General features: G+C 36.2%; 1 protein-coding gene across 3 annotated transcripts; it reads left to right on the top strand.

The window, feature by feature from the left end:
* Positions 1-3,986: 3,986 nt before the first annotated feature.
* Positions 3,987-20,821, top strand: LOC129247796 (DNA topoisomerase 3-alpha). Of its 3 annotated transcripts, none has more exons than XM_054887109.1 (13): positions 3,988-4,161; positions 4,217-4,850; positions 5,500-5,815; positions 5,879-6,018; positions 11,893-12,108; positions 12,163-12,318; positions 12,372-12,627; positions 12,688-13,352; positions 13,430-13,931; positions 16,184-16,399; positions 18,028-18,137; positions 20,517-20,582; positions 20,638-20,821. In XM_054887109.1, exons 1-13 carry the CDS (start codon positions 4,006-4,008, stop codon positions 20,736-20,738), a joined length of 3,534 nt encoding a protein of 1,177 aa, XP_054743084.1. In that variant the 5' UTR covers positions 3,988-4,005; the 3' UTR covers positions 20,739-20,821. The 3 variants fall into 3 exon arrangements, 2 of the variants coding, with proteins under 2 accessions (XP_054743084.1, XP_054743082.1); XM_054887107.1 differs by having other exon boundaries at positions 13,427-13,931; XR_008582577.1 differs by lacking the exons at positions 20,517-20,582; positions 20,638-20,821 and having other exon boundaries at positions 3,987-4,161; positions 13,427-13,894.
* Positions 20,822-27,251: the final 6,430 nt, after the last annotated feature.

Here is a 27,251-nt window from a genome sequence, read left to right as displayed (position 1 = left end):
TTTCTTTTAATTTACTATTTTTCATGCTACTTGATTAGTTAAGGATCTTATGTTGAATTATTCTAAAATAAAAAATCTTAAAGAATTAAAACTTTGAAATAAATATAAAAAGGTGATTACATCTTTGATATGTTTATTAAATAGCTAATAGTGGTACAACATTCGCTAATAGTTTCACAAATCCCTAAACTTTATTAGCGGTAAGCGTTAACGACCGTCCTTTTTGAAATACAAAATATGCGCAAGAACATCTTTCCGCAAATCAGTGACCTTAATTTTGATAAGAGCGCTTGGCTTATAAGCAAGAAGCAGCCACGATTGTTGATAATGGTGTTTTTGATTTTATATAAGGAATTGTGCATTGTAATACTATGTATTCCTGGCAGTTTAGTTGCATCAACTCGTTATTCAACTAATGGAATTAGTTGATGAATTTCACTCTATGCATGCATGGATTCAGCGCGCTAGCTGCGCTTTTTGTTCATTGCTGTCAAATGCAAATGAAGATTAGGTAAAATGAAATTTTTGCGGACTTGGGATAAGAAGTACATTTTATGTTGTATTCGTATCTTGCAGATACAATCCGTTCATGTCAACCATCGTCAACAGCAATTTACGAAAATACGCACTTCTATTCTCATTCAAACAATATTTCTTCTATGTGCAGCGTGAAGATAAAATAAATAGGCTACGACAAACGAAGGCCAATTAAGACTACCGGAAACTGGTGAACAAAGCGATGTTCAAGGATGCTATCAAATTGTTCCACATTGCTTGCGTAAGCTTCAAACTAATGTAGGAGAAAGATATAAAAGCAGGTTTTGTAATTTACTTCCGAGTGAATATCAAGCAAATTCACTTAAAACCCGACATTTGGTTTTGCTTAACTGCTTCATATCCAATTTTTTTCTAAAAGCAATACAGAATGTATTTGAATGTTCCAGAAAGCAAATGCACAGCAAAAGTGTCGGATTTGGTGCTATATGTCGCAGAATTAGCCAACTCTAAAATTAAACCTATTTCAATCGTATAATTATTGAAATTAATAAATATTAGTATCAATTATAGCTGCAAAGTTTGTTTAATTATTTTATTAAAACTTTTTGTTAGGAATAAGCTCCATGAATTTTATTTAAAATTTTAAGTTTGTTACTTAAATTAAATTTCTGTATATAAAGAAAAAAAAGTTATACAATATTTTTCAATTTAACAGTCTATAGCCGTATTATTGGGTTGGGGAATAAGTTCATAGCGTTTTTATATTTTCTTGGCCTTTTGAATTCGATAAAGAACGTCTCAAATCACTTTTGAAGGAGAACTGTTACCAAACCAGTCGTGAATTGGAGGAAAAAATTAACTGCGATCATAAAACGTCTTTCAATCACCTTTATTTAATGGGATCGACCGAAAAATTGGGAGCCTGGGTGCCTCATGAGCTCAACGAAAAAAACAAAGAAAGTCACCTTCAAATTGCTTCTCAGCATCTCACCTGCGGTCATAAATAGCGCTTTTTGTACCGAATCGGTAAGGGAGATGAAAAGTGGTGCCTATACATCAATATGAAGCAAAGAAAGAAGTGGGTGACTCCAGGAGATACGCCAAAGTCGAGAATTAAGCCGGATCTTCATCCAAAGAAGATCATGAGATCAAGATCATTTGTTTGGTGGGAATGGGAGAGCATGGGCAGTGGAAAATGCTCGAAAAGAATGCCACGGTCGACAAGGAGCTCTACAATGCCTAACTATACCGCATGAATGAGGCTATTTGACTGAAAAGACCTTATCTACATGGACAAATCATACTTCTTCACGACAACGCCAGGCCCATGTTGCACAAGTCGTCAAAGCCGCACTCCAAGAGCTCGAATGTTTTGTCCTTCAGCATTCGACGTATTCTCCGGACCTTGCTCTGACCGATTACCATCTTTAACTGCTACCCGTCAAACCATATGAAGGGCGTTACCTTCGATAATAATGAGCCTTAAAAACTGGCTAACAACTTCTTTGACACCAGACTTTTGATTTCATATTAAAAGAATAAACATTATATCCCCCAGCGCAGCCTCCTTATAGCTATTAACTCAGCTTGAAAGACGTTGAAGCAGCCAAGTAGCCGCAGACTTAAGTTCAGCTGCAGCGCTTCGGAGTGAGTGACTCTTTCGATCTTATTATTTAGTCTTGGACCGAAAGTGAAGATAGCCACTGACGCTTACCTTTATCCCATTCAAATCTTTCTGAGGTTCGTGTGGAGAAATTACTTTCAAAATATAATTGTGGAGCAGTTCCGAGAATTTTCGATTGCCCGAATTTAAAAAAATTTCCAAGGTAGGTAATTTGCCACATATAGCTATAGGCATAAGGTCTAATAGGGCCCCAAGAACCTCAGTTTGGATAGAAAACCGCGTTTTTGTGATAAGCATTTTTTACTTAGATAAAATAATTTATAATGTTGCCAATAAACAGTGACCCCGTAGAAGAGGATAGGAGTACCATGAGGGGTTTAAGTCATATCTTTTACCTTACTTTTGCGTGCATAAATTGCGGTAATCACTTTTCCTTACCAAGATAGAATAGTCCGGAGGTACTTTAGAGAGGGAGGCTTGAAAGAGAACTCTAGGTCAGGGTTATATCCATGACCTCTTCTCTATTAGATGTGGCAACAAAGTGAGTATGTTTACATAAAATTGGGAAGCGGCTCGAGTATTGGTATTCTGTGAACCGTGGTTAGTGCCAGTAACAATGGAGATGTTACTGCGCTTAGCTACTTTTATCACGCTTTGTAGTTCAATCTCTCGTCTAGGGGGAAATGGCGTTCCATGTATGCTGATACTATTCAGATGAGTCTCCTTTCCAGCTCCGTGCTGATGCACAGTGTATTGAGGAATTAAAAAAGTTCTTTCTACCTGCGGCTGGTGTTGCCACCACCTGGTAGGCATCCGAGTTTAATCCGGAAACCCTGTTTCTTATGACCCAGGGCTCTTGAGTAAGTACGAGCTCCGCCGTAGTGTTGCAGAGGTGCAGAATAAGAACAGCGGATGCTGCCTTTGAGTGATGCAGGTTAATCTGTAAAATCGGCATCATCCTTCGTTGCCCATAGCACCTCACCATCAGTTGCAGCTCTGACAGCAGTTTCAACATCTGCTCCCTCGGGCTCCGATCCCAGAAGCTGATCTTCCGATAAATAAGCTCAGAGGCTGTAGACTGTGCCAACGTAAGCGGGCGCTGATAACGTAATACTTTTGATACCCATCGCGGTACCACCAGGCTCTGTCTCCAAATAACCTGCCCGCACTCCCCTTGATGGAATGTCTTTTGCCAATAGCGCCACAATATCGCAGTCACAATGTGTTGATTGCAAAATTAATGCATTAAGAGCCATCCTGATGAGTTTAAAGGATCTTGATTTACCTGCTCGGCTATGCGCTAACAGTTAATGGCTTTTCATTGTAGGGCCTTTACCAGAGAGCATGCAAACGTTATGTAAAAAAAACTTTGTAAATATATGTAAATACAAAAAATCAACTGAGATTGATTTCGAATCTATCTATACCCTTTTAAAAAGAAAAGTTATAAGAGACGCTCTAAAAAAATTAAGGAAAAAAATATTGTTCAAGCCTTTTGTTTTAGGTGCACATCAGTTAAGATGTGACCAAAGAATTTGGCGGTACGTGAACATAACATAAAAATGAAATTAAATTTTAAGGACTAAATTTTTTTTATTTATTTTCTTATGGCAACAAATATCAAGCTTTGTCTTAATTACAAAATAAAATTGTTTCAATTCAGCTGATTGTCGACGCGCGCATAAAAATGAGAGTTACATGACTTTCTGCTTTGTTTTCGTGTTGGCGTGGCTCGACTTGGTTATGTACTTTGATAAAAATGTATGAAGACGAAGTGACGCCAACGTCAAAGTTGTATGTGAACGGGCTATTAATAATTTGCTTATGTACGGGAACTAATCTACAGATATCGATAAAAATAAAGATGAAGTGTTTAGATTGCAATGTTAAGATTGACAGTATTTTGTAAATATACGTGCAAATTTTTGCGCAACTATGCTCAGGAAGCAAATTTAAATATGAAGTACTTGAATGTAGCAGAAAAGAATGATGCCGCGAAAACAATATCTAGCCTTCTATCAAACGGAACGGCAACTAGAGTAAGCAGTTTCAAATAAGCCAAATCAAATTAAATAGTCAAATTATGATTTTTAGCGCGAAGGATGCTCTGTTTATAACAAAATCTATGAGTTCGAGACTGAAGTAAATAGACGAAAGTGTAAAATGGTAATGACCTCGGTATCTGGTCATTTATTACAACTGGACTTTGTTGGAGCATATCGACGTTGGAATGAGGTTGATCCATTGGCGTTATTTAGTGCGCCTGTGCAAAAATCGTGTAGTGAAAATTATCAACCGATTTTGCGCACATTAGAAAGGGAAGTCCGTAGCTGCCATGGTCTCATAATATGGACGGATTGTGATAGAGAGGGGGAAAACATTGGTTTTGAAATAATGGAAGTGTGCCGCAAAATAAAGCCGAGCCTTGCAGTTTATCGTGCCGTTTTCTCTGAGATAACTCGAGCGTCAGTTCACCGAGCGCTTCAGCAGTTAACCGAACCTAACAAGAGGTTGAACGATGCTGTTGATGTACGTACAGAACTTGATCTCCGAACGGGTGCTGCAATAACCCGTTTTCAGACGATGAGACTGCAACGTTTATTTCCTACAAAAATCGCCGACAAGCTAATTTCCTACGGCAGTTGTCAGATACCAACTTTAGGGTTCGTCGTTGAACGTTACAAAGAAATAGAAGCTTTTGTATCGGAACCATTTTGGAAGTTAAAAGGTAAGTATCCTACAATTCTGCATGGTTTAATGGATCAGTTATGTATAAAAATATGGATGTTATATAAACTTATAATTACAGTATTTTACGTTTTTATAAACCAGTAAGAATAATGATGCTGAGGTAGATATACATATATTTATTACTACGTATTTGCGCTTAAGTATATACATACATTGGACAACCTTTTTAGTTTCATGAAGAATTTTCAAGGATATAACGATGCAATTTTCAAAGAGCATTATTGTACTATATTTGTCGTGGCGAAAATAAACTTAATTTAATTTTTAATGGCTGGACATATATTTCTTTTGATATTCATATTAATGTCATTGAGTATATGTATTTAAAACCAATTTTTTGAAAATGTGGTCTTTTGAAACTCTTCTTTAAAAATTTAATTGATGAGAAATAAAAAAGTATTTAGGAATATTACTATGTACATACCTATATAATTCTATGAATTGATGTGTATGTGAAATGTTTCTGGTTAAATTGTACAGACACACAGTTAAAAGTTCTAGATTTGTATCAAGATTAAAATACGTAGTTATGTACATATGTGTATCACACACATTTATTTGGATGTTTTGCAAAGCCGTATTTTTTCGATCTACATATAATATTAATACAAAAAAATCTTTTACAGTTTCACACACGATTGATGAACTCACAGTAGATTTCATTTGGGCGCGTAATAGGTTGTTTGATAAAGCAGCTTGTGAAGATTATTTACTGATCTGCTTAGCCGACCCTAAAGCGAAAGTAGAAGAGGTAACAACTAAACCAAAAAATAAATGGCGACCAACTCCATTGGACACGGTTGAGATGGAAAAGCTGGGATCGCGTAAACTTAAAATTTCAGCAAAAGAGATAATGACTATAGCTGAAAAACTTTATTCCAAAGGTATAATTAGTTATCCACGCACAGAAACAAATCAATTTTCGAAGGATATTAACTTGGGGTATTCTCTTAATTTGTCTTGTTTGTTTATACGAGTATCTATTACAAATGATTTTTTTAATAGTGCCTTGGTAGAACAGTTCGTTCAACACGGAGATTGGGGAGTTTTTGCGCAGCGGGTAAAGGAATGGGGACCCAATCCCCGGAACGGAAACAAGACTGATCAGGCGCATCCACCTATTCATCCAACAAAACTAGCAACAGGTCTGATAATTTACTATTAATTATATATAAAAACAGTTCAATCGCATTCTTAGTTCAAAGTCAGAGGACAAAGAAGTACATTTTAAATATCAGAGGACTAGTTACATTATATCAAGAACTCTAAATATTTTTTGATCTGTGACTCCCTTGCATAAGTAATTTGTTTCTGATACGCTTATAAAAAAATACCGATAAAATAAGATGACATTGTTGATCATTTAAACAGAGCTCTATAGACTGTATAATGATTGAAATGTGCGACAAAATCTGCGGAAGTAAAATAAGAGCATTTCAGTTAAGACAAAGTAAATGTGTACATCAGAGTTTGGAATCAGGAATCTCTAACTTTTCCCCCCTAAATCCACGGTGACCCACTTTACCACCTGGACGAAAGAGTCAAACTGCAGTTAAAGGTGAAAGTTGAGATAAAGTAGATTGGGGCCATTGGTATGTACATACCAAATTAAATCGGCCTGGTATGATGGTAATGCTGGTTTGCTAAAACAGCTGCTTCCCCTGGGAAATTAGGACGTATGTTCCAGAGGCTTCGCAGGAATGAAATGAGCTGCAGAAACAGTGATTACCTTGCAGTTGGGCAACGCGCACTTTGGTGGCAATGCGTGCAGCGGCGAAGGTGTTCTCAGTGAATTCCGTTAAGCCTCTTCAATCGGCATTATTAATATTAATCGCGGAAATAAAGTCCGCTGGTCAAACAATCAAGACTATAATGGGCAAATGGTCTAATGCGAGAAATATCATAGCCCGCCAAGTTATGCTATTTATCAGACCAGCACTAGAAATATTTAGGTCAAGCGAACTGCTGCTGAACCAAAAGTTGGCAATTTTGAATGCCAAAGATCCTGATGCGCGTTGAACACCAATCGGTTTGAACCTCAGCAATCTCAGTGGAATAAACTGCCGTATGAAGTATGGTAAACTGCATCATAGAGCTGATCCAGTGAAGATAGACATGGGGTGAGGTTCAGCGCACTAAGCAGAACTAATTGACTGGTGATGTTTTTTTAACAATAGTAGGTACTTCGACTTGTCTCCGTTCACATATAGACCTATTCGCTTCGCCTCTTTATTCAGTTTACAAAAGGCAGAAAAAAAACAGCGCGGGGGTTAAAACCCATAATATCAATGTCTTCGGCATATGCAAGCAATTAGAGTTCCCGCGACTTTTTTTCAAGGTCAAGATGTTTACTCCCAGTTGTGGCATCGCATTCGAGAAACAGGTATAGTGCTGTTTTAAGAGATAAGTTGTAAACACGGTAGAGTCGTTCGATCATGACAGACACTTCCTCTTGGAAGATACTTGGAAAACTACCCATCGGCACAAACATCTTTGTTATGGGGCCAAATATCCAAGCTCAAAATTGCATATTCTTGGATGAGATCACTTTTCCTTTGTCAAAGCCTTGCCAAGTCTTGTTAAATACGATACGCTTGGTTGATGGCCGAATAACTACGATACGTATATGAAGCGATATCAGCTCAAGTACCACCTGCATCAAAGTTGTACTGCCCGTACTGTCGATAGGGTGGGTCTCGATAGCCACACAACCGCTTCGTGTGCTATAACTGGTCTAACTATCATGTAATTTCTCAGGATTCTTAGGCTACAGTCCTACAATTTTCTTGCTAAACCTTTGCGTGTCATAGGGTTTGCTTTGGATAAGGTTGCATCAGTGTGCCTTTATCAGTTAAGCGTGACATCTATGATAAGCCCAGAATCAATTTACTATCTTACCTATCACACAAAGGGTATGTTCACATAAACACACTTATACACATCACTAAAGCAATAATCATAAGCAAAATTGACTACGGTCTTTTCTTATATGGCTCCGCATCCAAAACTACACTTAATATCATAAAACCCATATACAACAAAGCTATCAGAAGCAGCCTATTTGCCTTCCGCACCACCCCAATAAGAATCCTCCATATTGAATCTGGTTTGCCTACACTTGAAGAACGAATACAAGAAATCAACTCTAAACTTATTCCAAAAACACTTTTCTTAAATACATCAATTATAAAAGATGACGTAAAAAAACTGCTACCATCAAAATTATTAATGTTTCCCGCGGATATAACTTAGAAACAAAACCGCAAACACTCTCCTATTATAATCCTCCTTGGAAATTAAGCACTCACACATGTGATACCACACTTCATACACATAAAAAAGACAACACCACCAATCCAATATTTAAGCAGCTTTTTCTCGAAAAAGTCTATACCCATAAAAATAACGGCTGGTCAATAGTCTTTACTGACGGATCTAGAACGGAAGACAATGTTGCATTCAGCGTAACATCCGAAGATGGCATATTTTTAAGTTTAAAAACCATGTTCCCTTACTCTTCTATATTCTCGACAGAAGCAGCGGCAATACACGAAGCAATGATGTTATCTATCCAGAAAAAGACGAAAACCATAATATGCTCCGACAGTTTGTCAGTCATTCAAGCGGCTAGTAATCCTACTTGCAACAAATGGGAAACTGTTAATCAAATAAGGGATTTGCTAATAAAAAACAGTAAATTACTAAAACTACTGTGGGTCCCAGGACACACAGATATCGAGGGAAATACATATGCCGATAATGCAGCGAAATTCGCTTACAATGCCCCAATTATAACCAGCCCAAAAACAGAAAGACTCGATATAAAACGACATATAAATACATGCATAATACACAAACAGCGGCAATCATTAAAAAACTACAAGCACGAACACTATTCTAATATTAATAAGAATGGAAACCCTCCACTCTACCCAACAAATATACACGGATTTAAATCCCGAATTTTCTCCCGCCTTCGCCTAGGCCACACAACACAGACCCATGAACATATCTTAAAAAAAGAAAATCACCCTATCTGTACAACCTGCAACACAAACCAAACATTGGACCACATCCTCAACAAATGTCCAAATCACGCCAACGCAAGAAAAGAAATACTAAACTCAGAACAAATAAGCGACATCCTCGCCATTCCCAGTCATTCAAACATCGAAAAAATAAGCAAATTCATTAAAACTATCGAAATGACAATATAACAAATAATCCAGACACCCACAGACGACACAGAGCTGATGGCCTCTGCAGCCAATGCTCAAACATAATTTTAGTACTGGTATTCATACCAGTCACTAAATAATAATAATAATAAATATGATAAGGCTAAGGTATTTAGCCCCTCTCATCAACTCATTCGCATAGCGGCACCCACGCCAATGTTGACAGTTATAACTTGGAACCAGTAATTCTTTAGGAACCTGAATTAACCCCAATTTAGTGTTAGCCTTGAAATCCAACGTAAGATCTCTTACCAACAAGTGGCACTTTGGATTAATTAGGCGATTAAGTAGTAAAGTCCTCTCTTGATGATCAAAAATCAGTCTTTATAAGTTCCTCATTACGCTCGTATGAATAAAGCAGCGGCTCTGGTCAGGCCATGTCGCAGAGGGAGAGCAAGGCCTCCTTTGCATTGGAAAGATCAGTTGGAAAAGGCCTTGACTTCATTTGATATGTCCTACTGGCGCCTTGATATAGTTCTTGAGTCCCTGTAGGTTTTATGATGTACAAAGCTGGTGAAAAAGACATCACCCTATAGCACCTCTTGCTTTATCTGCCGCTGTTTGGAAGTTTGAAGAAGAAGAAGGAAAGTGGAATTTTTAATAGTAACTAGTAGCGTTGCGTGGGTAACAGTGCTGAAAGCCTTTGACAAATCTTTAGTTTTCTCTCACAAGGCGGTTTTTGGTTAAATCCTCGATTTATCTGTTATGGTGTTAAGTGCTGTCTCGCTATGCACTTTCCGGAAGCCAATTTGATGCGTAGATGGGGTCAGGCGAGGTGGTATACTCCCGTTTAATCTAGCCTTCCTGGTGGCGACCCGGACTTCATCGCTGGTGAAAGCAAGCGATGCAGGTTGTGCAGCCTTCTGGTTGTACGATCTTTGGTCTGGTCCACCGGATGATACAGTATGAATCAGGAATAAAAAATCGACAAAAATGCACCAACAGATTCCGTTTTATGTTTTTAAATTTTGCATTTTTAATTAACAAAAAATATATCGCGCGTTTAATGAAAGGAAGAGGTGCACATTTCCAAAAAATTATAATATGTTTTAAGATAAATCTGTAGATATGGGTGGCATGCATTAGGTATATAGTCCAATGCTAAAAAAGACTTAATATGTTCTCCTAAAAGCAAGTCGCCTCCACCTTCAACCGTTTTGCAAAATTTAATGTTCTTTTTTCTTTGCAATTTGCTTCCATTTATATAATTGGAAAACTTGATAGTTGATTTCGCAGCGTTCTGGCTTTTCTTGTGTAAACGTACAATGCGGCTTAACTTGACAAAAAATGTGTGCACAATATATTAAACACTATTTACCCTGTTTCATATGTTGGTTCTCTCGTAACCATGAATATCAAATTGCTCCTTTCTGCCCAGCGCGTCTTTTTGAACTTAGTTTACTTACTTTATTTCTCTATTTCCATTGCTTTTACGAATAGCCTTCCAGTGGGGTATACTTGGTCTTGCCACAAATTCTGAGACAAATTTTATAATGCATACGACGAAAACAAAGTTGCAGAAAGAAGTTCCGTTATTTTTGCTTTTGTTCGTATGCATTGTCTACTCTTAAATTATACTCAGTTTTGTGAAAATTTTGGCTTTGTTAACAATGGAGTGGGCAGCTAAGAAAAATCGCATGGAAGTGTTTGCCTTACATATGTAAGTGTGGTAAAAGTGCACGCGAGATTTACGAATTGATGTAAAATCTTAATATTTCGAGAATATTTGTTTACCGCTTGAAACATCGTTTTTCCCAAACGTCTGTAGTGAAAGAAAGGTAAAGAAATGGTCGTCCTCCCAAAAATCGCCTTAGAAAACAGAAAATCATGTCCAGGGAAATGAATTTAACGACCAGATTCCATGTTAAGACTAATTAGTGAAAGCACCACTGGCCACATACCGTGTGATCCACTCCCTGATTATCTTAAGGCGTATGTCATAAAGTGGAGTTTGGATGGAGCCATCTATTGAAAACGCAGAAGATATGTACATAATCAAGTCATTCCTGTATATAAAACCGGGACCCATGAGATTGAAGGGAACTTGATGCGCTACAATTGTATGTATCATAGTTGTGTAAAATCTAATTTCAATCGACGTACGTACATGGCTGGAAGTCGTTTTTGTGACGAGAGACGTTGACCCCAACAGCAAATTTTTAGAATCCTTTTTTAATTTTGCCGGACCCTTGTTACCATAATGCCTCTTTTACAAAGAACTTGTTACCTATTACTTCGCAGCCAGCCGGCTCGTACTTAATTTCTTGAATCAAATGTATACGTATCAAGTCAGTAGTTAGCGTCTTTACGCTGTTTGCAAGTGCCATCACCCATGGGTGGTACTCGTCAGTCCCCAGTTGTAAGGCCGAAGATGGCTTCTGACGGGCTTGGTAGGTGGATTCGATCCAAGCAGAGGAATGTTGGGATAGTTTCCTACCAAACCTGCTACCTACCAAAAACTGAATAGTGTGATGCTTGATATATGCCTCACTATGTAGATGGTGTCGAAGGAGTACCAGGAAGGATCTCATCGTGTTCCTGAATATGATGATCCCAAAGCTTCGTACACTGAAGAATTTTTGATATTGGTGTGTGCTCGGCTTGTACCTTCAGCTTTTCAATGGGGCCGTGAATTTTATATGAAAGAGTGCTAGGCTCTGAGTAGTTAAGAAGCGAGAGAGAGCAGACAAATAATCGTTTACCTTTAAATACAACCATAAGCTAATATGGTGGTATCGTTTACTGGAGCGTGTTTGAAAATATTTTATATTTTCGTTACAGATCTAAATGGCAACGAAGCACGTGTATACGAGCTAATTTGTCGTCATTTTCTTGCTTGCGTCAGCAAAGATGCTGTTGGCTCTGAAACTAAAGTTCACATTAATATTGCCGGTGAAAAATTTACTGCCACGGGATTAGTCATTCATGAACGAAACTATTTGGATATTTATATTTATGAGCAATGGAATGCCAAGCAAATACATAAATACGAGCAAGGTAAAAGGTTCTACTACTAAAAAATAACATAAATAAATACGATTTTTAAAACAGGCCAATTATTTGATCCTACTGAAATATCAATGCAAGAGGGTGCCACTACTGCACCACCACTTTTGACAGAGGCTGATTTGATTGCTTTAATGGAAAAACATGGAATCGGAACTGACGCAACCCATGCAGAACATATAAACACAATCAAAGAAAGAGGTACCACTAAATACCACTATATTTTCTCTTCTAATGTTAATGTAAGTCTGTAGGATATATTGGAGTGGTTGATAAAGGATGCCTCGTGCCAGGTATTATAGGGATGGGCCTATGTGAGGGTTACGGTGCAATGGATTTGACATTAGCCAAACCTATGTTAAGAGCGGAGTTCGAGTCGGATTTAAAAGATATTTGTTCTGGGAAAAAAGATCCGAAGATAGTGCTGAATGAGCAAATTCAAAAATATTTGGAAGCATACAGGCAAATTACAGAAAAGATTGAAGCTATGGATAATAAAATGGCCTTACGGTAGTTCTAACAAGGGTAATCTTACAATCATTTCACTAAATATATATTATTTCTTCGTAGAATAAATGAAACTGCCACTGTAGGTGAAAGCATGGAAAACCAAAACAATAACCGCAATAAAATAACGGATTTATTTCAATGTCCAAAATGTTCTGTAGCTCCGTTAGCTTTGCGGCAGAAAAAAAATAATCCAAACAGTTATTATATAGGTTGCATGAATTTTCCTAATTGCAATAACGCCATCTGGCTATCAGAAGAGTGTTCAGAGCCAAGTGTATTGTCTGAAACTTGTCAACATTGTGGCCCAAATGTAAAATTGATTAAATTGAAATTTACTTCTTTATACTACAAAACGTTGTTTAAAACGCCTTCTGGTTGGTATAAAACGTGCCTCTGTTGTGACCAACAGTTTCGTGATAATTTCGAAATTAATCTTGATCAAGTAAAGCGAACTGGTGGAATTGTTGGTGTTGTGGGGATTGGATCAAATACTACATCATCTAATCAAAATCCAACCGCTGCTTCGGTAACTGGTAGTACCAGCAGAGGTTCAGAAAGTACAAATGTAAGTGGAGAGTATAGAAATGCTTCCGGTTCGAGAAATTTGAATAAAAAACAAAATAGAGGAAAATCAAAACCAGATATTGAAACCAATGCTTCTACGAAAGGAGACAAGAAGAAAACTAATAGTAAAACGCAAGGCATTCGCACTTTCTTTACAAGCGGTAAAATACATAAAGCTCCATGATTTCTAACAAATTCAATTAGACTAATCTATTCTCATTTTGATTTTTACCAGCAGCGCCCGCTCAAAACCGTGCTGATCAGTCTTCCATCCCTATGGAAATTGAAAATTGCACAATTAATGACGTGATTTTGGATGATTTTTTTAACAATGATGATGGTTTCGATGAAATGCTGTGTACATTTGAAATACAAAACGAAACCACTGGAAATGCAACCACTAGCGCTGTCCAAAATTCAACAAATTTAGCAACATCTGTCGGCACTGGTCCCATTAGACAAGTAAATGATATTGCCTCCATAAATAACTGTGCTACAGGGAATCCAGCCGAAAGTGCCTATTTAAATTTTGACGAAAGCTTTCCGGACTTAAGTGATTTTGTCTGGGGTACAGCCGAGCACAACAGCCGGTCATCAACAGCCGCGCAATTGCCGAATGAAAAGAAAGAAGATCGCACAAAATCATCAGAAACAGCCCAATACAGCTGTAGTAGTGCACAACGTAATTTAGCACCAGACATAGGTATTCAATGCCCTGGGTGCCATCAGCAGGCCAAACAGTATGTTTTAATATAAGCTTTTTAGTAATAATGTTCCTACAATGAGAATTTAAGTTATATCATTGGAAAAGATCAATGCAGGATTAGAAAAACACAAATGCATACACTTGCTCTCGTTTTCACATAATTAAGGGGTTTGAAAGGCTCGAAAAAATGATGATTTTCAATAATTTTTTTTGCTGGTCAATTGATTTATTTTATAAAAATAAAAACATCATGTTTCGACTTGACTTTAACAAAATTAAAAAAAAAATTAATAATTGTAAAAGTTATCGCTTTTTATGTCGAGCCCGTTTCTCTAAAAGTCCCTTGCGGTGATGTTGTTGTAGCAGCATAAACATTCCCCATGCTTACATACGGGGAATGGTGCTGGAGTGACAGTCCTTGGCCGGATGTAAATCCGGGTCGTTTCGGTTACATAGAGCCGACTGTCGTGGAAACGTCCCTTGCGGTGATCGTCACAAGCCCTTGGAGACTCATCTAAAATCAATCGGACAAGACAAATTAGTTTTATTAATAGATAATCTTGTGTCTGATCGTAGCTTTTTTTTTCAAAATTAACAATAGGGCGGCCTCTGGAAATATGTTTCAGATTTTCTAGAAAAAAACCGACAATTAATTGTTTAAAAAAAAATCGAAATTATTGCAAAAAAAATCCCTCGAGGGCTTGCGAGTTTTTTATTTTTTTCAATGTATACTACACATTTTATTAAAATCTACCAAGCAGTTTTTAAGTTACAGTGATCACCAGATCAAAAAACATAGTTTTGAAAAAAAAAAACGCATTCAAAGGTTTGCAAACGCTCCGGAGCGCCCTTTGTTAATTGTTGAATAACTCGAAAAGTATTTGCCGGATTCACTTCAAATTTTAACACACTATTTTTAAGATAGTATACGTTAAGTAAATGAAAAAAAAATCTATTTTTTTGAAAATTCTGACTACCCCTAACCCCTAACGTCACTTTAACTTTTTGCAATACATATTCTCGATTTTCGGCGACCGCCTTAGCCGAATGGGTGGGCGCGTGACTACCATTTGGAATTCAGAGATAACGTAGTTTCGAATCTCGGTGAAAGACAAACATGAAGAAAAAGTTTTTTCTAATAGCCCTCGGCAGGCAATAGCAAACCTCCGAGTGTATTTCTGCCATGAACAAGTTCCTCATAAAAAAATATCTGCCGCTCGGTGTCGGCTTAAAACTGTAGGTCCCTCCATTTGTGGAACAACATCCAGACGCACACCATAGGCCAAACATCCCAGTATTCTTAAATAAGGCAAAAACTTAACAAATTGGGTATTAGCAATCAGCAAGAATTAATAGGATTTTTACCAACGTATAAGGACTTTTAATAATTTTGAACATTTAGGGATTGTTGTTGATAAATAAAAAAGGGCCGAATATCGATTGTTAAGGTTAAACCGAACCGAATCGAACATTTTCAAGGGCCTCATATAGCCTCTACTCATTCTTTATTGTATAAATACATATGTACATATGTGTAGCGTGCAATAAATATTTATTGGGATGTTTTTCTCTTTGCTTCTTTATACAGATCCTTTGTTTGGATTGTACGACAGTTACAGTTATGAGATGATTTTGTTATTTCGTACATGAAATGCAAAGAGTCACAACTTCAGATTTTCAATCGGGGTTTTCTGTGTATTAATTAATGTATAATAAATAAAAAATAAAAATATTAGATTAAGATTAGTTTTAAGATTATATTTCACACCAGGTGGACTTTTTTATTGATAATCTCAATCCGTTCATTATACTAAACATATTTTCATATCATTTTTATTTGGCTTTTGTATTTAGTGTGCCATATGTTCCTTTTCTGAGAAAAAAAAGATAGGACAAAATTAAAAATATTTATTGAGTACATAAATTATTTCATTTCTCAGATGAGTGTGCATTACATTTTGATTTCCAATAAACACTAAATATTTTACTGATAATACAAACTAAATTATATTATACATTTTTTCCTGCAATTTTGTTCAGTAATCAGTAAAAAAATGTTTTTACTGCAACTTTTTCAGTAATCAGTAAAGGCTTACTGACAATGCAAACTAAATTGCAATATCAGTAAAAAATTATATTTACGGCATTTTTACTGCTACTGCAAAGTGCCCATCTATGCTAAACATATTTGCTATGAAAGTCCTCGATTCCCTTAGTATAGGATATCACGTACTGCATGTACCTCTATTTTATATCGAGTTTATTTTTGCGTTTTCTATTGTATAGATGTACGGTTAGAAAATCAGGACCCAACAACGGCAGGCTATTTTATGTTTGTGCCAAAAAGAACCCCTGTAAATTCTTTCAATGGGCTGATGAGGCTTCAACTGCAAGTTCCATCACTGTGACCAGTACGTCAGCCGAGAATCATCCACCCACACATTCAACGTCGCCTTTGCAAAGTGAATTTGTCAAATGCAATTGTGGGATCCCTGCCTTAACGTAAGTATAAAACATGAATAAATTTTACCATTTACTTACTCAAATAATTTGTCCAAAAGCTTGATATCTCCTCGATTCCTTCATCGTACCTTTAGTATATCTAGTAGCTCTTTATTAAGTTGTTTTCGTCTCAACATCTTACAAATCTCATTATCCATATGTGGTGTTTATATCCTTTTCCTTTCCTTTCCTTTCCTTTCCTTTCCTTTCCTTTCCTTTCCTTTCCTTTCCTTTCCTTTCCTTTCCTTTCCTTTCCTTTCCTTTCCTTTCCTTTTCCTTTTAAAAATTCAACAAAATAAACTTTTTTTTGTATATTATTGGTTCATTCGAAAAATTAAGCATTCCCATCATGCCACAAGTACGAGAATTATATACCGAATGAAACTTGAAAAAATTCACTAAAGAATGCGACACTCTGATTTTAAAAACAGGCAATCAAAACTAATTAAACTTTCATATATAAAGCGTTTTAGGTGCGCTCAAAGTGAATCGGTAGACCAGCTGATTTTTGAGATACGGATCACTAGACAGTTCTAGTTTACTAGGGCGGCAGTCCTTGGTCGGGGAAAAGCCGGGGTCATTCCGGTAACGTATAACCGGCTGCCATAGGAATGAATAGCCTATGCGCCAAAGTGAACGATTACCTCACCAATCTTTCTCGCTTTTTCACTGCGAAGAATCTACAACTTTCCTCCACAAAGTGCACGGAGACCCTCCTTATCACCTGGAAAAAGGAGGTCAAAGTCCTATTCCGACTGTTAACAACCCCAAAATTGCAAAACTTTCGCCATAACAATGAAGAAAAAATAAGTTGCTCTCCGAGTTTCACGGATTCTTCAGGATTTAGATTACGCAACCAAGTAGGCAAGTAATATGAAAATTCGCCATTCGCTCTAAGCTGAGCATTGTGCTCAATACAAAAAGATTCGTTTCGCCATCGGTTGAAAGAACCGCAGCAGCAAGATGACGAGCTGTTCCCAACGTTACCGAATCGTCCCGGATTTAAACAGAAGCCTTGGTTATGCTGTAAGTGATGGAAGAGGAGGGCATCAGAATGGCTCATAGGAACGACCACTTCCCCATGAAGAGGACACAGATCCAGTTGAGAAGACATTCTTCATACCGCAACTCAACTCTAATTTAGCTAACGGGTGAATAGCATACCGATCAACAAGGAGGCCAAACCGCTAGGAACCTTCAATATTTATCATATATTATCCATGAAACGAAGAATATCTTTGAGATGCCTTTGTTGCACGACTGCGGAAATAGTCAGCACTATTACAGGGTGGGGTAGAAGTAATGCCGTAATGCAAATGTGCGAATTGCATGCAATGTTATTGTGCGTTTACTATTGTGTTATAGACAGACACAGTATTAGTGTGCTTTCTTGACCAATTTTCGCCCAGTTGTTTTAACGCTGCTTCATTTTATCGCTTTTGCTCAAATATTTGTTTGGATATTAAGTAATTTATAATTCTGATCAGCGTCTACAGGTCATTCACATAATATTTTTTTGTCACAAATTGAACTATCTGCATTTGTATACATATGTAAATATATTTCGTGTTATAATTTATTTTATATACAATATTTCGTCCACTTCTTTTATACTTGTGCCTGATTAGATTAATTGTGCGCAAAGAGGGTCCCAACAAGGGTCGACCGTTTTATACATGTTCTAACCGAGAGGCTTCGTGTACTTTTTTTAAATGGAAATACGAAGATTCAAGCCAAGGTACGTATACTTATCTGTCAAAAAAAGTTCAAAGTTGGTGTCTACAATCGTAAATGTACACATTTTTTTAAATGTGAAGTAATTTTCACTACCTTCTGCTAAATTATGAGATTTAAGAAACTTTTGTCATTGCACAGATGGGCGAGCGGACAGAAAACAAAAGCTCTTTATGGTAGAAATCCATGATGGAAAGAATAATGAGATAGCGCCTATCGTGGTACCGCTACTTTGTTCTCAGCGAATTTGACAATGAGTTACGTCGTTTTAGCACCAGTATGGTCAGATTACCATTTTCGTAACTTGATTTAGGATTTTTTTTTTGTTGTTATTTAGTCTCGGAGTCTTGTTCTTTCTTGATGGCATTTTTCCTTGATGCCTGTTCTAATTAAAAGTAATGTTTATAATTTTGTAAAATATACTTTTTTTTAAATTAGTTCAACAATTCACTCAGTTGGTCGCATTGCCCGCGATTGCAGTTGTTGTTGGTGTTCTTCTGATTTCAGCAGTCAAATCTCTCTCTCGCTACTGTAGTGTTGCCTAGCTTTGGATATAAAAACGCACCAAAATGCCCATATAAAGAAAATAAAACACCAAACTTTTATTGAATTACTTAAAGAACTTTGAATGCGTGAGAAGTTGTCTTTAAAATGTGCGTTTTTTAAATAAATGTGTTATAGTTATAAACATTTTAATTTATGAGTTTTTTTATTAAGGGAACGACTTTTTTGCTATATTTGAGGTTATGTTACAAGACAAGGTACTTTTTTTGTAAAAATGTCGTTATAGTTTCTTCATTAGTATTTTGTTGCTTATTTTAACTATGAATACACCTCTTGATGCCTTATGTCCCACTAAGGATTGTGGATCGGAAGAAACGATTACACCTCTATGGTTTTAATTCGCATTCAGTAAATTCAAACGCTTTTTAAAAAGTGTAAAAAGGTTTTCAATGTTAAGAAGAGTTGAGAGAGGGACATTTAATATTCTTGCATAACCTTAAAAGGAGCAAAAAATAGAATTTACACTTTCAAACTATCAAACTTTATAAGAATCAACAAATTTGCATTAGCACTAAAATCTTCTCAGAATGACCTTTTTTAACATTCTTTTGTTTAATAATAAAGTTTTTTTTAACTTATAGTTTCGGTAGCTTTAAAAAAAAAGTACTAAATTTATTGTGAAGAGCAAATGGTTGGCAACACTGCACAACTTGGCAAAAGTGACGTCACGCACTCTCTGATGGGCGCAATCTTGTTTATATCAATATTGGTAGAAATCGCCGTCCAAATTTGTTAATTTTAGGTTTGCATTTTAAATGTATGAGTTTGAGTCAATAGTTTTTGTTCACATGAATGTTTTTGACTAGCCACATGGCTGTTTGCTGTTCAAAAAATTCAAAAACAATTCGTTGATGTTGTGACAGACGAAAAACATGTTTACAGTGATTTAGATGTGCGAGGTGTGGCTATTAAATATCGAGATCGCCGCAGTAAGTCTCGCTTCTTTAAACAAATTACAACACCTTTTTTGTTGATTCGAATAGTGTGTGAAAGGCTCTTTAAAATGGTGAAAACCAGAAAGTCATAATTTGTTTAAAAGTTTGTTAAAAGTAAAAAAAAAAGAAAAGTACAAATACGAAAAAGACTGAAAAGTTTAAACTTTAACTGCTGTTTTCTCGAAAACTTGTTTTCGCATGTAAGGCACCCTTTCGTAGACCAGGTCACATACATATATTAAATAAGGTTTGATTGACAGCTCAGTTCGGCTCTCTTTTAGGAACTATACTGTCAAAAACTTAAACAAATGAATTAAAAGGGGAATTTTTCAATTTGACATTATCTTATGAGAGCAAAGTCAATCACATTTTGTTAAATATATTTTGGTTATTTCCCTTGTTCTATTCGGTTTGTTTTTTCTGTAAGTTTTTAAGTATAAAAATAGCATTTGTAATATGTGAAAGGGAAACGGGACGTGCCCATGAGAGACTCGCATTGTCGGGTGTTCATAGAGCCGCATTTACTAAATATGCATTTACTCGCATTCAGAATCATATGTACATATGTTCTTGATGTAAATACTAAATAGTATTCTGGATAACCAGAATAGACGTCGACATGATCGACATGTGTCTGACACTACTTCTTCATATGCCTACTTAAACCTAGTTATCTGGCACACCTCTTCCTTTAATCCCATCCCGTCGAAATAGCCGAATTTACGTCAATCCAAAGAGATGCGACGAAGGTCGACACCGCAAAGGGGGTATGTCCAGCGGCGACAAGAAAATCATAGTGAAGAATTCGCGAAACAATTTTTTTTTTTTCTAAATAAGCTAATCCTTTTTTTTGTAATTTTGCTCTTTATTTTTTTTCTTCCCAGTGGAAACTTCTGGTAGCAGCAATCAAAGTGATTTAAATTGGGGTACAAAGCCACATTCATCCCAAGGTAACTTTACATTTGTTATTGTATCAAGTTTTTCAAATTTTTTTTCGTAATTTAGGTTCGTCCGGTGAAACTTTCAAAAAACGCAGATGCGGTCTATGCCGTCAAGAAAGTCACACCCGCGCAAAGTGCCCGCGAAAATCAGAATTCGACTATTAACAAATCCATCCATATTTCTTGGAGCAACAATGAAGTGCTGATTTTGTACCATAATATATGAAATATAGATAACTTGATATTTTTTTGGTATTGTTTTTATACTATCCCTTATAAAATACACACAAATACAATAACACATTACATTAGTACAAAATTTAGCCCTTAGTAAATTAGAGAAAGTTTTAAAAGCGTGGAACGCAAAAAAATTAGTAAAATAACTAGAAACAGTTACATTGTTTTGTGTTTATTTGAAACCGAATTTTAATTTTTTTTAGACTAGAATTTAACTTTCGCACGACAGTCGTGCCAAGGGTTGTGTACAATCTGGCCGCCGTAGCCGAATGGGTTGGTGCGTGATTACCATTCGGAATTCACAGAGAGAACATCGGCTCGAATCTCGGTGAAAACACCAAAATTAAGAAAAACATTTTTCCAATAGCGGTCGCCCCTTGGCAGGCAATGGCAAACCTCCGAGTGTATTTCTGCCATGAAAAAGCTCCTCATAGAAATATCTGCCGTTCGGAGTCGGCTTATAACTGTAGGTCCCTCCATTTGTGGAACAACATCAAAATGTACGCCACAAATAGGAGGAGGAGCTCGGCCAAACACCCAAAAAGGGTGTACGCGCCAATCTTATATATAAAAATGGAGACGTTTTTTTGTGTTCGTTAGTCGCCGATTCACGCCTAAACGCATTCACCGATTTCAATCAAACTTTCACAGATCATTGGTATTGGTTCATAGATGGTTTATGTGAAGTTTTAAAGAAATCGGTAAAAGTATGCATGCGTTGTGTAAGTGTGAAAAATGCAATATTTGCGTGTTTCCCTTATACGGACATTACGTATACGGAATGAGAATACACGCAAATGAATAGAATATACACATACATGAATAACATTGTTTCGATGTCGAGTGACGTATGCGACTGTATTATTCGTAACGCAATAGTTGTCCTCTCTTTTCTTTCCTTTTTTTTAAACTGGAAAAATATTTTGAGCTTCATTTGAACGTTTTATGATTTAGATAAAATAAAAATTCGTTAAATATATTTGATTCCATTAATGACCATAAGCCTGTATTTTTCGAAGTTCAAAGTTTTCGGACAAATATTGAAACGATTACTTAAATTAAATGTTAAATACATATATTATAGAAATGCGCAAATGTAATAATCAAGAAATATTTGGTGGCGCTTTAATATTATTGTCTGGTGATTTTCGTCAAACTTTGCCAGTAATTCCCCGTTCAACACCAGCAGATGAATTAAAAGCATGTTTAAAGACATCCCACGTAAAAACTTTGAGTTTGAAAACAAATCTGCGAGTTTATTTGCAAAATTATGCATCGGCTGACGAATTTTCAAGACAACTTCTGAAGATAGGAAATGGACAAATTCCTATTGATGCTGCTACTGGCTTTATCACTTTGCCAGATAATTTTTGTAATTTCGCACACACAAAACAAGAATTAGTTTCAAGTGCTTTTCCAAATATTGCGCAAAATTATCAAAATCACAATTGGTTAGCTGAAAGAGCAATACTGGCTGCGAAAAATAAGGATGTTGGTCAATTGAATGCGAATATTTTAAATGATACGCCTGGTGAGATTGTAACATTTAAATAAATTGATACAGTTATAAATCAAGATGACGCTGTAAATTATCCAACAGAATTTTTAAATTCCTTGGATTTACCTGGACTGCCGGCTTATCGCTTACAATTGAAAGTTGGTGCACCAATTATTTTACTTAGAAATTTAAATCAGCCACGATTGTGTAACGGAACAAGATCAGCAGTCAAAAAGGTCATGAATAATCTTATTGAAGCAACAATTTTAAAAAGAAAATTCAAAAGTGAAGACGTATTGATTCCGCGTATTCCGCTGATTCCACCCGATTTAGCTTTTGACTTCAAAGGATTGCAATTTCCAATACGTCACAAGGACAGTCGCTGGAATTATGCGGAATTGACGAGTGTTCATTATTCATTTCTAATTTTGATATGCCTAGCGAAGCAGGCAGAGGGTCTGCTAGTTATATATATATATATACAATATATATAATATAATGATTGAAATAGAACTTCGCTATTTCGTTGTCCATTTCGAGTGAAACAAGGCAAAAATAAACGTTATAAAAGTTACCGGGACTTACTGTCGGCCATTGGGCACACATACATATACATATTATCCGAAATTAGAGACAAGTGCTTCACGACCAGGGTTGGGCCTGTAAACTGTTTACATTGTTTACAGCAATTGTTTACAAGCTAATTGTTTACGTAAACAATTCATTTTTGTAAACAATTGTAAACAATTCATTTTTTTTTTTGCTTTTTTTTATGAGTCAGAAACAATCTACTACTAATTAAGCATTTTCACTATTTTTCAAACAGTTTTCCAAGCTTGAAATAAAAATAATAAAAAAATACGCTTTAATATTTAGTATTTTAATATTTTTATTAATTTTCACTGTCCTATTCTTCATTGATTTGGTCAATTTTCATTTGATAATAAATAAAAAGTAGCTTTTTGGACCTTGCAAACGAGAGTCTGTTCCTCAAATCTGAATGAATAAAATTCCAATTCGAAAATAAGCGTTCAATTTGCGCTGAAGAGGTGGGTATATTGATTAATTTTAAAGCTGTTTCTGCCAGATGTGGATATTTTATCGATGCCATTCTCCAATATAAACAGGCATCTTCGCTCAAGTTTTTTGACTGTAATACGCCGAAGTAGGATCTTCTGTTCAGAAATAGGTCAAGCTGCTGCAAAGCTTCTCCACTCATAGTATTAAAAAGGAAATCCGTTACTTTTGCAGTTTTATCAGGATCTAACTTGTTTCGGTCATGATATGGATACAAATAATAAGCTGCTAGAGAGTAGACATTAAGCGCTTGCTCAATACGTCGTTCGTATATACATAGTTCTACATAGACATATGCTGGTGAACGTTTACAATTGTTTACATTATTTACAATTGTTTGCAATGTAAGTGTAAGCAATCCAAAAAATGTTGTAAACGCCCAACCCTGTTCACGACATTATCTACGAATATCAGTTAAGTGGGGAAACCGCTTTAGGAGGTCAAAATTTTGGTGTTTTTCGAGAATTTTTTGAACAAAGAAGGAATAATCAGAAATTGTTTAAGTTTAGAGGATATTTTATTTATATTTTTAGGTACACTCTTAAATTTTTTGAAGCTATTTCCGCGGGAGATTGTGGCGTTAGAGCGCGCTGTCCATGGACGATAGTCATCCGAGTGTCTTACTGGTGGGAATTCCTGAAGTTGCAATTTTTCTCTGAAATCAAAAGCATTTTGACGTGATAACGTCTTATAATTCGATTTAACAGGCTGCACGCACGAAAAAATGTGTCGTTACCTTGCTCATATGTCGTTACCTTGCTCATTAGTGTTACCTTGCTCATATGTCGTTACCTTGCTCATTGCCGTTACCTTGATCATTGCCGTTACCTTGCTCATTGCCGTTACCTTGCTCATTGCATTGAATGAACTGCAAACGAAAGCGCGGAACGAACGACAAAGCAAACGAACGGCAACGTTCGACATCTTGCTCTCTCCTACTTAAGTGAGCGTATATATGTATGTATATGCGCATATGTACATATATAAATTCACGAATTTGTATTTGCATATGCCTTCTTATTGATTATTATTAATTTGATTCACTTGAAGAATTTAAAATAAAACCAAGTTTGTTAATAATACCTGTTGTTTTAATGTTATTATTATTAATTTTTTTATTATATATGAAGGAAAAAATGTATGGTAATATTTACCATATACCTTATAAGATATGCTGTCTATACTAATATTATAAAGAGGAAAACTTTGTTTGTTTGTAATGAATAGGCTCAAAAACTACTGGACCGATTTTAAAAATTCTTTCACCATTCGAAAGCTACATCATCCACGAGTAACATGGATTATATTTTATTTTGGAAATAAGGCTCGAGATATAGGTCAAAACGTGGACCCGGGTAACCTTCGGATGTGTATATACAATATGGGTATCAAATGGAAGTTGTTGGTGAGTACTTTAGTCCAGAGTATTTTTCATGCCGCTCCGTGACTAGGGTCTCGAGATAGAGACCAAAACGTGGACCCTAGAATGTGTTTGTACAATATGGATATCAAATTGAAGCTGTTGGTGAATGCTTTAGTACAGAGTATTTTTTATGCCGCTCCATGACTGGGGTCTCGAGATATAGGTCAAAACGTGGACCCGGGTAACCTTTGGTTGTGTATGTACAATATGGGTATCAAATGAAAGCTGTTGATAAGTGCTTTAATACGGGGTAATTTTCATACCTATTGATGACTAGGGTCTGGAAATATATGCCAAAACGTGGACCCGCCGTGTCTTTGCACCGAATTAAACCAAACTTGCACACATTGTTAAGGAGGTATTGAAGATGGTTTCCGTATAGTTTGGATACTTATTGGTAGATAGGGTCTCGAGATATAGGTCAAAACGTGGACCCGGGTAACCTTCGGATGTGTATGTAGAATATGGGTATCAAATGGAAGTTGTTGGTGAATGCTTTAGTTCAGAGTATTTCCATCCGCTCCGTGACTAGGGTCTCGAGATAGAGACCAAAACGTGGACCCTAGAATGTGTTTGTGCAATATGGATATCAAATGAAAGCTGTTGATAAGTGCTTTAATACGGGGTAATTTTCATAACTATTGATGACTAGGGTCTCGAAATATATGCCAAAACGTGGACCCGCCGTGTCTTTGAACCGAATTAAACCAAACTTACACACATTGTTAAGTAGGTATTGAAGATGATTTCCGTATAGTTTGAATACCTATTGGTAGATAGGGTCTCGAGATATAGGTCAAAACGTGGACCCGGGTAACCTTCGGACGTGTATGTACAATATGGGTATCAAATGAAAGCTGTTGGTGAATGCTTTATGATATGTTATTTTATGTTATGTTATGTTATTTTATGTTATGTTATGTTATGTTGTGTTGTGTTGTGTTATGTTAAAGTATATTATGTTATGTTAATGTTAACTCATTCTCTATATCCATACAAAATATCTATCAAACAAATAAAATTAAAATTTTCTTTTGAAAAATGCAACCATTTAATCATTATTTTCTTATGACGTTATCACGTTAAACTTTCGTCAGTAAACCGACTTTACAGACAACCTCTTTTTTGTATTAACAACATATTTCCTAAGAATATGAACCTAATTGTGGTAAAAAATAATGAAAATTTCATACTTTGACACAAAGTAGTTTTTTATACCATATTTTTTCATCTATTTTCTTTAAAACCCCATATTTTAAATAATAATATAATCCCAGAATTAGGTTCATATAGATTAGAATTGAATAAAGAAAAAATCCCGAAAAATTTTAGAACGATTGGTTGATAACTTTTTAAACTAGAATGCCCACTAGTTGAAAAAAGTAGTTTCAAGAAAAACGTCGTTCTAACTAACGCGCGTTACGGTGCGGAGCCGACGGGCAGTCACTAAAGTGCTCATAGAATCGGGAATAATGCGAATTTCGCTTTAAAATTTTTACCACATATTCTTGGGTAGTTATACTAACGATTTATGCAATAAAAAAAATCGATTTTTTGAGCGATCTAAACCGGTTTCCCCCCTTAAGTATCTAAGAAATACCAATTCGTATAGAGGACACTATAAGTGCGCTATTTCTCTGGTCATAGCTGTATACTACCTTGATCAAAAAGTTCCTGGAATATACTTACAAAATTCAAAATACAAGTTTATTCCTCAAAATTGATATTATCACTTTCAAAGTACTCCCAATCAACTCCATAGCACTTATGCTTGCTTTTGATCTGACTCTCTAAAAATTTCTGAAACTCTATTTGCGGTATAACCATCAGAGCCGTCCTCGATTTTTCCATTACTTTTTTTCGGTTGTTAAAACGCCGCCCTATGGGGAACGTAGTGGTTTTTTGACTCAATCAAATAGAAAAAATCGCAGAGAGCTATATCAGGTGAATTCGATGGCTATTGATGGTATTCGTTTCGTTTTTGGACAGAAATTCACGACGGTGCGTTCTCATGATGTAAAATCCACAAGTTGTTTTCCCACAAATCCTCTTTTTGTGTCGAATTTTTTCACGTAAACGTCTCATAACGCCCAAATAATAGTCCTTATTAACTGTAGGACCTTCTGGCAAATATTCGTGATGTACCGTTGTAATCCAAAAATACCGCGAGCATCGCTCTCTGTTTTAACTCAAAACGACATGGTTTTTTGGTCCTTTTTCATTCGGGGCTCTCCACTCACTCGCTTCATTTCTAGATTGGAACATTTCATACACAATAGTATAATACCGTGACAGAGAGCAAAGGAGGATTATGAATGGACCAGTAAGGCTTCCGAGAATGACAGTCGACAATAGCAGCAATACAAAAAGTGGTTTCGATTGCTACCGGAGTAATTGCAGATAAGCCGTGATGAGGTGGTAATGTGCATATACAAGACAAGTA

The sequence above is a fragment of the Anastrepha obliqua genome, chromosome 5, assembly GCF_027943255.1.
Source record: "Anastrepha obliqua isolate idAnaObli1 chromosome 5, idAnaObli1_1.0, whole genome shotgun sequence".
NCBI classification, from domain to species: domain Eukaryota; kingdom Metazoa; phylum Arthropoda; class Insecta; order Diptera; family Tephritidae; genus Anastrepha; species Anastrepha obliqua.
The sequence above is the reverse complement of the archived record's forward strand: the minus strand, read 5'-3'. Positions and strand labels throughout refer to the sequence as shown.